Raw genomic sequence first — 13,877 nt, forward strand, 5'->3', positions numbered from 1 at the left:
AACCTTAGGAGGAGACTTTCACAACTTTTAGGAAGGCAAAAAAGTGAATATGTTCCCTTCGGTTTATCTGTTCAATAAGTTGGCTTTTGATATAGTTTTCTTGCCAACCTTTATGATTAGAAAAAAACTACGTATTTGTTATATTTTACTCTCAGTGTCCATTCCAAAAGGGAATGCTTGCTGGTTCGGTATGTGAAAGCATGTTTAACTGTAGATAACTATGATATATACAAGGCTAAATGAGATAAAGTTATCTAATAAATAGTGATAAGCTCTTAGAGAATATTCCCCTTTCTCCCTCTCTAAGCTTTTGAAAACTAAGAATGCATTTGAGACAGCAAAGGATTGATGCACTCCTTAAGTTTGTTAAGGAATGAACCCTGTATGTAGCTTTCTTATTGCTTGAAATTATAGTTTCCAAGCATAATTTCATGGGTCGTATACACATAAAGTAGAAGGTTTTGAAATACCTTACTTGGCAGGTTTATTACCTCAGTTTAATGTTTCAGTGTTAGTTTTTTTTTCTTACCCCTTCTACCTCCTGAAGAATTAAGTTTCCTCTTCTGTGCTCCTTTAATGCAGTGATTCTCAAAGTATGGCTCCTACCTGGCCCCTCTCCTTTTTTTCAATTCTTATTGCTTCATAGTTGCTCATACCTACCTATGCCTAAGGCTACTTATTAATAACCTGCCAAGTAAATTATTAAGGATTACTAAAACATAATATTCATAAACCAAAACTAGCACAACATTAAAGAGTTTACTGTTGGCTCTAATACCTTTTTCTCCCAGGAAGTACTGTCATAGGAAACTTGGCACCAGTGCAAAGCTTCCAACATGTCATATGCAGAATGGAGATTCCTACAATATTCAGGAAGGGATGATGCTTATTTGGGATGCATCATCAGTATTGTCTCAAATTGATCTTGGTTTTTCATCGTGTTTCCTCTTTATTTTTCATTAGAGTTACTATTAGCTTCATCTTTATCAATTTAATTTATGGACTTTCAGTTAACCTTTCACTGTGTGGTCAGGGATATTTGTACCAACAATATTTTGGCTTATTTAAGACATGAATATGTTGCAGTGCAAATATAAATCCTTCATTCCTCTTTTGCTAATGCTGATTTATACAGTCACCTAAAAACTTGCTCCTGTGGAGATACTTGAATATTACTAAGTTCCTTTTCCACTGGAAGAATGGTGGAGCGAGAGGCCTCCTCCTAGTGAACCTGACACTATATGCATGGGCTTCTGTGGCAGGTGCTATATTATGGGTTGGGCATTCTGTGTTGTCTTCCTTCATCCCTTTAAGAAGAGCACGAGGTACCTTTTTTCATCTTTGCTCTGTGCCTGGCATATAAGCATTAGATTCATATTTATTGAGTGATGTTGTCTCAGCTTCTCAAAGAGATAAATATGTTTTTTACAGATTTTTTTTAACATTTTTATTGGAGTATAATTGCTTTACAATGGTGTGTTAGTTTCTGCTTTATAACAAAGTGAATCAGTTATACATATACATATATCCCCTTTACAGATTTTAGAATAAACTCACTTAAAATGCTTATTGAATACCTGTTAGGTTCTGGTAGGTATACAGTCGAGTGTGCAATTGAGTGTTTTCAGACACCACTTTTAAGTGGATCTCATTAAGGAAAGTGTTGCTATTCATACTGTTTACATATTTTGTTTGCTTTTCTTAATAGCAAAGAGTTTCCTATAACAGAAAAATCCTTTTCCTTCAGATTTGTTAATCATGTATGTGTTTGAATGACACATCTATATTATTTCCTGTTATTTGGTCTCCTGGAGGTGAAAATTCCAAACAGCATGGAGTATTATTACATTTGTTTTTCTCCTCTGTATGGTAGCCATCATTACCGCTTACTTCAGTTCTTCCTTAGCATTTCCTTTTTGGGTCCAAGGCAAATTTTTCAACCTTTGAGACCAGACAGGGATTATTCATTTCTCCTTTTTTTTTTCTCTCTCTCTCTTTTTTATTGTTATTTGCTTCTGGAAATCCCTTACTCTGTCCTAGCCATAAATACTCTTCTCTAACAGTTCAACCAGAAAAATTATCTACTTTTCCCTCAAAGATATACTTTCTTAAACCAACCTCAGTGCATAAGAGAAATATCAGAATCATTCAGTGCTTTTCCCAGACAACTTGAAGGTTACAATCCAGGGGATAAGAATACTCTATGTGACTTAAACCTCAAGTGCCCAGTGCCACTGCAGACAGTTTTGGACACCTGGATGACATGTAAAAATATCTTATCAGAGCTGCCTTTCCTTTTGGGGGAAAAGTGAAGTTCCAACCAAATATTTCACAATCTTTCACTTCCCTTTCCCCTGAATATCAGATACCTTAGAGTCTAGAGACAAAAAATGCTCTTGTTAAAATGTCTTTAGGTGGTTTCTGTTTCAACTGGCAAGTGTACTCTTGATATACAATACACCTTTCTTATCTACTTTGCTACCAAAGAATCTTGTTGCCCTCCAAGTTTTCCCCATTTAAATACAAGAAAATTGTGGTCATTGGGGCGTCCTGCAGGATATTTTAAAAGCAAATATATTTCTGGGTAAGTTTCTCTATCTTGATAGGGTTTGGGTTATACAGGTGTACACACTAGACAAAGTTCTGCACATACATGCTTAAGACCTGTACATTTTATTACATATAAATGTAACCTCAAAACATTGAAGTCCAGTTAGTGATATGCATACTGAATTTTTTAGGGGGAAGTATACTGATGCCTTTGAAATGCATCAAAAAAAGTAGGTGGATTGATGATGGATAGAGATGTGTAGAGATGTGATAAAGCAAGTATAGTAAAATGTAAATGGTAGAATCTAGGTGGTGGGTATATAGGTGTTCACTGTAAAATTCACCTTTGCTATATGTTTGAAATTTTTCATAATAAAATGTCGGAGGGGCATAGTGAACATTAACACTAGAAGCTACCACTTGTAATGCATTCACTGTCTTAGGGGAAAAATCCAAAACATTTTCTAAGGAGAGAAAATCATTAAAATTTCCAGTGTATTATATATTGTTACTGTTCATGCTATATGATTTAACCTTTGGGTGGTGGATTGGGAAAAAGTGCTGCATCCACTGTTTTGGAACAATGAGGTAAAGATGACAGCAATAGTAATTTTATGCCCAAAATTTGGTTTTTCTTCCTATGGTCATTCATTTAACCAGCCTCTCCTGTCTTGGCAGCACAATCCTGAAGTCTTATTTTCAGAGAAAAGAAAGTATTCTTAAAGTCACTGAGCTGTATTATGATTGAATGCAAGCAAATATTTGAAGAGATGAATCATTGATTCCTGGACCATTTGTTAGAGAGGGTTAGGCCAGTTGGCAGATGTCTCTGTGGTGAGCTGTTTATGATGGTAGAGGTCTGTGTTTTGAGAACCAGACCTCACTCCTTTAACACTAAACTTACTGAGAGCCCAAGTTTGTTTTTTCCCTCTCTCAGAGCGGCTTTAAAACATATAAAATGTAAAATTAATAAATCATAAATGATATAGGAATGGAAAGAATAGTCTTTACTTTCTTTTTTCAAAGGGGGAGGATAAAAATAAATACTAAACTTCAGAGAAGTAGATTTGCAAAGGAAATGTTTGTAATTATGCCCTTTTAGCAGAATAGTCATGAACAGTGTAATGATTTAAAAAGCATTACCATTTAGATGGTAAGAAAAGTATTTCTTTTTTTTTAATAAATTTATTTATTTTTATTTATTATTTTTGGCTGTGTTGGGTCTTTGTTGCTGCCCACAGGCTTTCTCTAGTTGCGGCAAGCGGGGGCCACTCTTCGTTGCGGGGCGCGGCTTCTCATTGAGGAGCACAGGCTCTAGGCGCCCAGGCTTCAGTAGTTGTGGCTCGCGGGCTCTAGAACGCAGGCTCAGTAGTTGTAACACACGAGCTTAGTTACTCTGCAGCATGTGAGATCTTCGTGGACCAGGGCTCGAACCCGTGTCCCCTGCATTGGCAGGTGGATTCTTAACCACTGTGCCACCAGGGAAGCCCAAGAAAAGTATTTCTACTAAGCAATGGCATCCAGTGGTATCACTATCATGAAATCAGTTGATGATTGCCATAGCTGCAAATCTGATAGTTGTATATATTTAAATTATGTGACTAGCTTTTGTTTTTGGTTTCAAAACTGACTTGACCATCTAATGCTAAGTAGCCTTCAAACTTAAGGTGAAGTATATAGGTATTACAAATGTGTTGCCTTTACATAATCTCTAGTCTTACTCATTTTCCATTCCATTCAGTCTGTCAACCCTTGGATAACATTACCCATAAGCAGGGTACCATCTAGGTCCAGTATGATGCTTCATAGGATGGACGTGGTGGGAAATATAGGGGGCTGTTTCATTGTGTTAGTATGTACTGTACGTAATCACTAATGGATGTAACTTTTCTAATGGTTATTTTGGCTAACTTCTCCAAAAGACTATGTTCAAAGATAGTCTCAGTTCATTTTTCTGGAAAAGGAGATTAACTTTTTAGACCCCAGAAGAATCACCCTTTAGTGTTTCAATTTGTCCCTTCATTCAGTCAGGAAGTCCTGCCTACAGTGCCAGTTTCTGTGTTGGGTTCTGTAGCACAGTGATTTCCAGACCTGGCCACCATCAGAATCACCTGGGGAGCTTTTAAGAAAACACTTGCTTGGGCCACATCCTAGAAATTCAGATGCTGGCTATTTGGAGTAGAACCAGGAATTTGGATTTTAAGAAGTACCTAAGTGACTCTAATGCCCATCACCTTTGGGATTATTAAGCTACAATCTTTTCCAAGGTTCTTTGTCTAAAAGTATAGATAAGTAAAAATTATTTCAGTACAGGGTAGATGAGTTCTATAAAAGATGAGTTTGTTAGTTATCTTAGTGCTCTTAATTAAGACAGATCTGATTCCATAGCCCCCACCTCCCAGATTATCTGGTTACTTCTGATTAGCTACCTGCTCATTTTATAATAACATCTTGCATTTTGGGATCCATTTTACATGTTGGGCACTGTGCCATGTGTTTTACACATACTATTTCATTTAATCCTCATAGAACTACTATGAGGTGTAAGAACTATTACCATCTCCATGTTTTTTGTTTTGTTTTTTTAATTAATTTATTAATTTATTTATTTTTGGCTGCGTTGGGTCTTCGTTGCTGCATGCGGGCTTTCTCTAGTTGTGGTGAGCGGGGGCTGCTCTTCGTTGTGGTGCGTGGGCTTTTCATTGCAGTGCTTGTTGCAGAGCACAGGCTCTAGGTGCACAGGCTTCAGTAGTTGTGGCGCACGGACTTAGTTGCTCTGCGGCATGTGGGATCTTCGTGGACCAGGGCTCAAACCCGTGTCCCCTGCATTGGCAGGCGGATTCTTAACCACTGCACCACCAGGGAAGCCCTCCATGTTTTAGAGTGTGTCGGTAGTCAGGATAATTAGAATGCGTAGCTGGAAATACTGCAGGGCTGGGACCTGTGCCCTAACTGTGTGACTGCAAAGCCAGTGCCCTTGTACTGTAGGTGGCCTCTGGCATCCCGTACAAGATCTGTACACTGAATGTTACTGTCTTAAAACAATGGTCCTTGGAAAGTGGGCCACATAATGCTTTTTGGAATGAGATAAAATGAAGCTGTCTAAAGTATAATTGTTTAGCTTCACCACCCAGTCTTTTGCCTAAAGTATTCACAATTTAGTCTCTGAGAAGTGTCATAAGTGACAGCCATTTCCAGATGAAAAGCTAAACATTTTTTAGTGCTGAATAAACCTGAAAGATCTTACACTTTGTTCACTTATTTGTCCTGCTTTTGGCTGTAACCCTCAAGAGTACTCTGTATGCTCATTTCAGAAAAAAATTAAAGATAACAGCTCTTATTTTTTCCTTGTATGTTTCATAGTCTTTGCTTTGAAATGCCTCCTGTCTTCTTCCCCCTAATTAACTTATTTATACCTGGTCTTTACAGGTAGTCCTTAAAAAAGAGTCTTTGGTTTTAAAATATTGAAAATACTTGTATTTTTCTACTCCATTTCTTTCTCTGACAAATTTTGTAGTTGACATCATTTTCTAGGCCATTTAAGGAAAATGACTCTTTTGGAAAAAATTGACCTGAACTATACTTGAGTTCAATTTGGAAATAGAAAAAAAACAAAAACAAAAACAAAACCCCACTACATTTAATTCTCCTCACCTCCAAATTAGTCAGATTTTTAGAAATACCTGTATTATTGGATATCTTCCATTTGCTTTGAAATGTACTAAATGGAAATCTGCATGGATTTAATTATTCTACATTCAGTTTAAATAAGCCTTAGCAAAAATAATTTGGATAGAATAAAGTTTAAGAATTTGATGAGGACTTGGGGAGGGGGAAGGGTAAGCTGGGACGAAGTGAGAGAGTGGCATGGACATATATACACTACCAAATGTAAAATAGATAGCTAGTGGGAAGCAGCCGCATAGCACAGGGAGATCAGCTCCTTGCTTTGTGACCACCTAGAGGGGTGGGATAGGGAGGGTGGGAGGGAGGGAGATGCAAGAGGGAAGAGATATGGGGATATATGTTTATGTATAGCTGATTCACTTTGTTATATAGCAGAAACTAACACACCATTGTAAAGCAATTATACTCCAATAAAGATGTTTAAAAAAAAAAAGAATTTGAGATCCAACAAACTTCCTTCCTTCCTTTCTTTCTTTCTTTCTGTCTTTCTTTCTTTCTTTCTTATGTATTTATTTTTAAATTAAAAATTTTCATCCATTTGGAATTTTCAAATATGGCTTGTGATAGGAATCTCATTCCCCTTACATGGATAGTTAGTTGTATCCTAACAGATCATGTATATATCATGACTCACACTTTTCCACTTGTTTTTCAATGTCTACAAATAACCCACTGCTTTCCTCACAATCACTCCCAACATTGTTTCTTGTTAGTTATTCTAAATAGCTCTACAAGTGTTAGCATTAAACTGTAACTTTATAGGATCCCCTGTTCTCTCCCCTTCAAGGCTTTGTTTTCTGAGACTTAATCTCACCTTGACATCCTCAAATCATTGCCGATATTTTTAGTACCTGATTTGTCTCCCTTCCTCAGGTATGCCTTCCCCAATTTAATGTGTCATGTTGGATTGAATCTACTGTTTGCATGTCATGTCCATCCCAACTTCCATACTGATTGCATGGAAAGGCTCTGGAGCTTTAGAGAAGCCAGTGGAATTCCCTCCTGCTCTGATAACACTGAGAGCACCTCCCCAGGAGATAGAGCGTTCATTCCCAAGTAGAGTTCCCTTGTAGCAAATCTTGGACCACTACGTTCTGCCATCCGCAAAGTATTAGCTGGTTTAGCCACAGACGTTTATAGACTATTGGTTAAGAAACTATGTTAATCCAGAGTATGGATTTCTGTTCAGCCTTAAATGGAATGAGGTCGTTTTATATATACTGGTATAGAAAGATGTTAAGGGGGGAAAAGCAAGTCATAGAAAATATGGTGATGTTCTAATTAATTTTTTTAAAGCCAATTTGTAAGTACATAATAATAGGTGTGGAAACAGATTCATGAAGCTTTTAGCAGGGGTTACCTCCAGGAAGGGAATGGGCTATGAAGAAAGCCTTTCAGAAAAGAGCAAAAGACCTTTACAGCATTTAGGTCTTAAAACGAACATGTATTCACTTTTTATGTTTTTTGTTTTTGTTTGCTTGTTTGGGCCGCATTTCGGCATGTGGGATCTTAGTTCCCTGACCAGGGATTGAACCAGTGCCCCCTGCAGTGGAAGCACAGAGTCTTAGCCACTGGACCACCAGCGAATTCCCTCTCACTTTTTATTTTTTAAAAATCACCAAATGTAAAATAGATAGCTAGTGGGAAGCAGCCGCATAGCACAGGGAGATCAGCTCGGTGCTTTGTGACCACCTAGAGGTGGGATAGGGAGGGTGGGAGGGGACGCAAGAGGGAGGAGATACGGGGATGTATGTATATGTATAGCTGATTCACTTTGTTGTAAAGCAGAAACTAACACACCATTGTAAAGCAATTATACTCCAATAAAAATGTTTTAAAAAAATCAATGGACGTTGTAAAGCAACTATACTGCAATAAAAATTAATTTTAAAAAATCAATGGATGAAAAAATTTTAATCTAATAATTTAAGATTTCAATGAAGTGACATTAGCTAGGCTACTGCCCAGTGGCAGACCTGCCAGAAACCTTGGATTCTTACCTCCTGTCATCCAAATTGTTCCAGCAGTGCCTTCTCTGTGAAGTTTCTTGTGAGAAGGGCCAATGCATCATTTTTTTTTTTTTAACCTAATGCTTGCTGTCTTTGAGATTTTACCACTTTTTTTTAAAAAATTTTATTTGGTTGTGCCGGGTCTTAGTTGCAGCTCTCAGGCTCCTTAGTTGTGACATGCGAACTCTTAGATGCGGCATGCATGTGGGATCTAGTTCCCTGACCAGGGATTGAACCCGAGTCCCTTGCATTGGGAGCACGGAGTCTAATCCACTGTACCACCAGGGAAGTTCCAAAGCATCACTTCTTAAATGTTCCTTTTTGGTCTTTCTCAGAAACCAGCATAATTTATAAGATCAACAGAAATTTATACCAAGGACCCTTTAAAAGGGTTATTTCTGATTTCTGTCTCCTTTTAAGCATTGAAATCTCTTGGTTATCTACCCTCTGGAGGGAATTATATACCCTGGTCCCTGCAGTGATGGGAATGGTATGGTATTACTTCCACTCTTTGCTGTTTTAGACTGTGTTCTCTTTCGTTTATTTATTTATTTTAAATTTATTTTTGGCTGTGCCACATGGCTTGCAGGATCTCAGTCCCCCAACCAGGGATTGAACCTGGGCCACAGCAGTGAAAGCGCCGAATCCTAACCCCTAGACCACCAGGGAATTCCCACTGTGTTCTCTTTTAAAAGGTTATTTTCAGCTGAATCCTTGCATCATATTCCTACCTATACTTTAGTCACATCCTTTAAAGTACAACCTCCAAATTTTGAAGACAGCCTGACTATTTTGGGAGAACCAGGAACATCTGTGGTATTGCTTGGCTCAGCCATTGCTGTCTTGGTAGTCTGGAGGGAGATAATGTCTATCCATTGCCTCTCCTCTCTCCTCTCCTTCCCTCCCTCCCTTACCCTGTCCCTCCCCCTCTCTACATATTAGATTAGATTAAATATTATATATATTTTTTTCCCTTCCATTTTTCCCCTATGAGCAGTAATTAGACTGGGAAAATATTTAAAAGAATTTACTACAAATCTGTCCAAAATAACAAATAAGTTTTCTCTTGCTTCTGATCCCACTAAATTATTTTATTTATATCTATTTCTGAGCCAGTGCTCAAGATATGAGGATGTAATTGTAAATAGCCAAATGTTGAGTAGAGACTACCAGTCTCTAATCCTTATGTACCAGTCTCTAATCCTTATGTGTCTGTTTGTGTCCTTATGGGTCCTAGTCTTCAGGTCTCAACATGATTTTTTACTTTTTGCTACCAGCCCCACGTTAGTCTCCTGCTTCCAAATCTTTACTTCTTTTTACACGTAACCAGATTTCCTCAGCTTAATGAAGAGCTGGCTCTATCATTAGGCTTTTTTTTTTTTATGATAAACATGCTGTGTGGGATGAGAATGGCCATCCACAAATTCCTGGAGGGTGGGGACTGTACCTTGTTCATCTTTATTCTCCCAGTGCCAGCCAGGTGCCTGATATGAGGTGCTCAGACAAAGATCATTGGTGCATCCCTGTTCTTAACTTTGTAGCAGTTGTGTGCAACAAACTTATCATTGTGAAAATGTAACCTTGTGATATATATTTACCTTCCCCAAAACAGAGTCTTGCTTACATAACAGAAAAACTTTGTAACTACTTATATGATTTCTGTAAATTCTCAAGAGTGCCTCCAAATGGGAAGTCTATGCAGTTTGGGTAATTTAAACAGAACACTCTATCCTTTTATTATTCTTGTTATAAAGTGGGTGCTATCACGTTGGTATCATAACTATTTTTTTCTGTTCTTTTTTTAAACTTTTTATTTTATATTGGAGTATAGCAGATCAACAACATTGTTACAGTTTCAGGCGTACAGCAAAGCGACTCAGCCATACATATACATGTAGCCATCCTTCCCCATGTAGACAAACATCTGTAATTAGATATTTTTATTTGAAACATATTAAAATTTCTCATACACTTAAATTAAGAAAGGAGACAATTTTTTTTTAATCCACAAAAGGAGCCCTTAAAACAGTTGCACACATTCTTCTCATGTATTTCTGTATCGATAGAGATTTTTTAAAAAAAAATCTGTGGTAACTCCTATGGTTTACAAGGATATAGTTTAGCAATCAACTTTATACTATAATGATAGAAAGGAATCACTGGTTGTTAACTCTTATATAAAGACACCTCTTTGCGTCAGAAACCTATAAAAATAACCAAAGATGATTCTTCATTGTAATCCTAATATCTATAATATCACACTAAGAAAGTTTGAGTAATTGAGTAGGCAAGAATCTTTTATTCATTTTCTTTGTCATTTTTTCTTTTAGAACTGCCACTGGATGACCAGGATTCCTTGTAATTGATAATGTTGGAGATCAACTCTGCAACTTTCTTCAGCATTCAGTTGTTAAAAACAAATAGGATGCAGGTTCCTCAAATCCAGATTATGACAACAGTACTTGGAAAACTGAAAACTATCTAAATGATTATCTTTGGTTGGGCTGTGTTCTTAGCTAGCAGAAGCCTTGGCCAGGGTCTGCTGTTGACTCTTGAGGAGCACATAGCCCGCTTCCTGGGGACTAGAGGTGCCACTGCTACCATGGGTAATTCCTGTATCTGCCGAGACGACAGTGGAGCAGAAGACAGCGTTGACACCCAGCAGCAGCAGGCCGATAACAGTGCAGTACCCACTGCTGACATGAGGAGCCAACCCCGGGACCCTGTTCGGCCACCAAGGAGGGGCCGAGGACCTCACGAGCCAAGGAGAAAGAAACAAAATGTAGACGGGCTAGTGCTGGACACACTGGCAGTCATACGGACTCTTGTAGATAAGTAAGTATCTGGCTCACGGTCACCTCCTATCTAATGAAAAGCCTTCTGCCAGGAACCATAACTTTTGGACTCCTTCGGTTCATTAGGATATATTTGCCAAGGCTTGTTGCTCATAGGGCAAGGGGAGAATATTTTATTTCTCCTCTTATGGCAGAGTAAATTATAAGGTTTGATGTTTTTACTTGCTAACATCTACACTGGTCGGGAAATGTGTAAACATTTCTGTAGCAGAAAACACTATTTAAAGCTATGATCTTTATTAGGGAACGTAGTCAGTATGGAGTGAGTTTGTGTTGAAGTTACAAGAGGTAATGGTTTCACGAAGACTCACTCTTATCTTGCTTGACTATCTACTCCACTGACCAGAGATTCAAGATGAGTTGTTTTACCAAGAGCATAGCTGCATGCAACTTCCGTTGGCAATGGAAGGACTTAGGTCAAGGAGAGTTTTCATCCTTCTCCCTCTTTTTTACCCCTTAGTTGGCCCTCTTAGATCCATTTGGGAAGCTTGTAAATTAAAAGAAACTGCAGGACACACCTGTACCTATTTTGTTTTCCCCTCTGCTTTGTCTAAGTACGAAATCCCACATTGAATAACAGTGAAATTAAAGGGCATTGTTCAAGTTGAAAAAAATATTTTAACTTAACCCTATAGCACAGTAGTTAGGAGTAAGTTTTAGAACCATGGTGGACAAAGGTTCAAATTCTAGCCCAGCCCCTTAACTAGCTATATGACACTGAGTAAATTACTTCTTTTAAGCCTCAGATTCCTCATCTATAAAAGGAGAATAATACCTTTCTTACAAGGATTATCATGATAAAATATATATAAAGCATCTAGTCTGGTGCCTTGCATGTTAACAATTGCTCAAAAGAAGACTATTTTTTTAAAAGTTCTATCTGGGTTCTTTTTGCTTCAGGGTCAGCTAGTATTATATATTTAAGTATCTAAATATTTGATAATCACATTTATAAAAACACAGTTTTGTTTATTCCTGAGAAAGTATAACATAAAGCAAGGTATACCTGTGCATATTATTCTGAAGTATTTTTTTTCCTCATAGAAATAGATTTATTTTGCATATTTTTCTATCTGCCATAGAGCATGCTGGGGGAAGGTAGTTCTTACAAATATTCACCATAACCAATTCAGAAAGGCCTTCCTAAGTTTACTAAAACCTGCCTTTGAAGTAGTTCTGGTACCTGAATTAATTTAATGTAATCTTTATATGTTTGTGGGAAATATCTGTTGAATATAAATCTATGCCATTTACATCCTCTAAATTCAAGCAAGGGTCTAGAAGCTGTTATGTAAAGTTTCTTCATGGTGACATTTAAAACGTGCTGTGAAATTGTAATGAAAAGTTGTCCTTCCCAAATAAGGAAGTAAACCACAGCAGTGTTATTTAAGCCCATTGGAAAAACAGGTACAGAATAGACTCTGCTGTATTTTTTAAAAGGGTGATTAAGAGAGTGTGGGGGCAAAGCAGGAGGAGCTTTATTTCCAAGCTTCAGGAGAATATTACAAATTATAAGAGAACTTGTTGCTAAAGCACATAATCCACTTATGTGAGGCAAGTAGTGTACACTTGAATAACAGCCTAACTTTTACCTTAAACCTGTTTGTACTGAATTATAGTTAAAAATCTTCTGAGAACGGAAAACTTAGGCAGATGCAGAGCAAGTATGAAGGGACATGTTGGAGAATATAATGGCAAAATGGGGTTCAGACAGTTTGTAAACATAGTTACATAGCTTATTTTTTTTTAACTGCTAAAGAAAAGAATTTCTTAACCTGCGAAGTTTATAAGGCTATTAAAACTAAACATAAAAGACAGGAATGGATAAAGAAGATGTGGCACATATATACAATGGAATATTACTCAGCCATAAAAAGAAACAAAATGGAGTTGTTTGTAGTGAGGTGGATGGAGTTAGAGTCTGTCATACAGAGTGAAGTAAGTCAGAAAGAGAAAAACAAATACAGTATGCTAACACATATATATGGAATCTAAGGGGAAAAAAAAAAGATCATGAAGAACCTAGTGGCAAAACGGGAATAAAGACACAGACCTACTAGAGAATGGACTTGAGGATATGGGGAGGGGGAAGGGTAAGATGTGACAAAGTGAGAGAGTGGCATGGACATATATACACTACCAAATGTAAAACAGATAGCTAGTGGGAAGCAACCGCATAGCACAGGGAGATCAGCTCTGTGCTTTGTGACCACCTAGAGGGGTGGGCTAGGGAGAGTGGGAGGGAGGGAGATGCAAGAGGGAAGAGATATGGGAACATATGTATATGTATAACTGATTCACTTTGTTATAAAGCAGAAACTAACACCATTGTAAAGCAATTATACTCCAATAAAGATGTTAAAAAAAAACCATAAAAAAAAAAGGACAGATGGGCTTAGTAAGAATATATGTAAAAGGGTGTATGCAGATATCACAATTATAAAATGACCTATATTTATTGTTCTCCTCCCTCCTTGTTACTTAGGAGAGGATAACCTTGATTTGAGAGGACAGTACAGTTCTTAATGGCATAGTGAGAGACCTGCTATAGGAAATACACTTGAAGTACCCTTATTTTAAAATCATTCTGAAGTTTGATTATTTGCTTTTTTTTTTTTTGGTAGTAACTTTACCCTCAGATTGCTAATGGTATTAATGTTATTCTCATGACTTTGGAATTTTAATTTGCAGGCTCCTCCTGATGGAAGTTTTTTTCCTCACTGTGTGTTTGTGTGTGTGTGTGTGTGTCTGTTTTCCCTGTCTTTTTCTCCCTTTC

At 37.5% G+C, this 13,877-nt stretch overlaps 1 protein-coding gene across 5 annotated transcripts in view; it reads left to right on the forward strand.

Moving 5' to 3' along the window:
* RSPRY1 (ring finger and SPRY domain containing 1) overlaps nucleotides 1–13,877 on the forward strand; it is a 50,577-nt gene that overhangs the window by 3,358 nt on the left and 33,342 nt on the right. For all 5 annotated transcript variants that reach the window (XR_014256663.1, XM_082436997.1, XM_082436998.1 and 2 more), the window contains exon 2: nucleotides 10,577–11,081. Coding sequence is in view for 4 of the 5 variants with exons in the window: in XM_082436997.1 (XP_082293123.1) it covers nucleotides 10,732–11,081 (350 nt within the window). In the remaining variant the exon portion in view is untranslated. The remainder of the gene's footprint in view (nucleotides 1–10,576; nucleotides 11,082–13,877) is intronic.

This window comes from Balaenoptera physalus (genome assembly GCF_965194825.1).
Source record: "Balaenoptera physalus genome assembly, chromosome: 19".
NCBI classification, from domain to species: domain Eukaryota; kingdom Metazoa; phylum Chordata; class Mammalia; order Artiodactyla; family Balaenopteridae; genus Balaenoptera; species Balaenoptera physalus.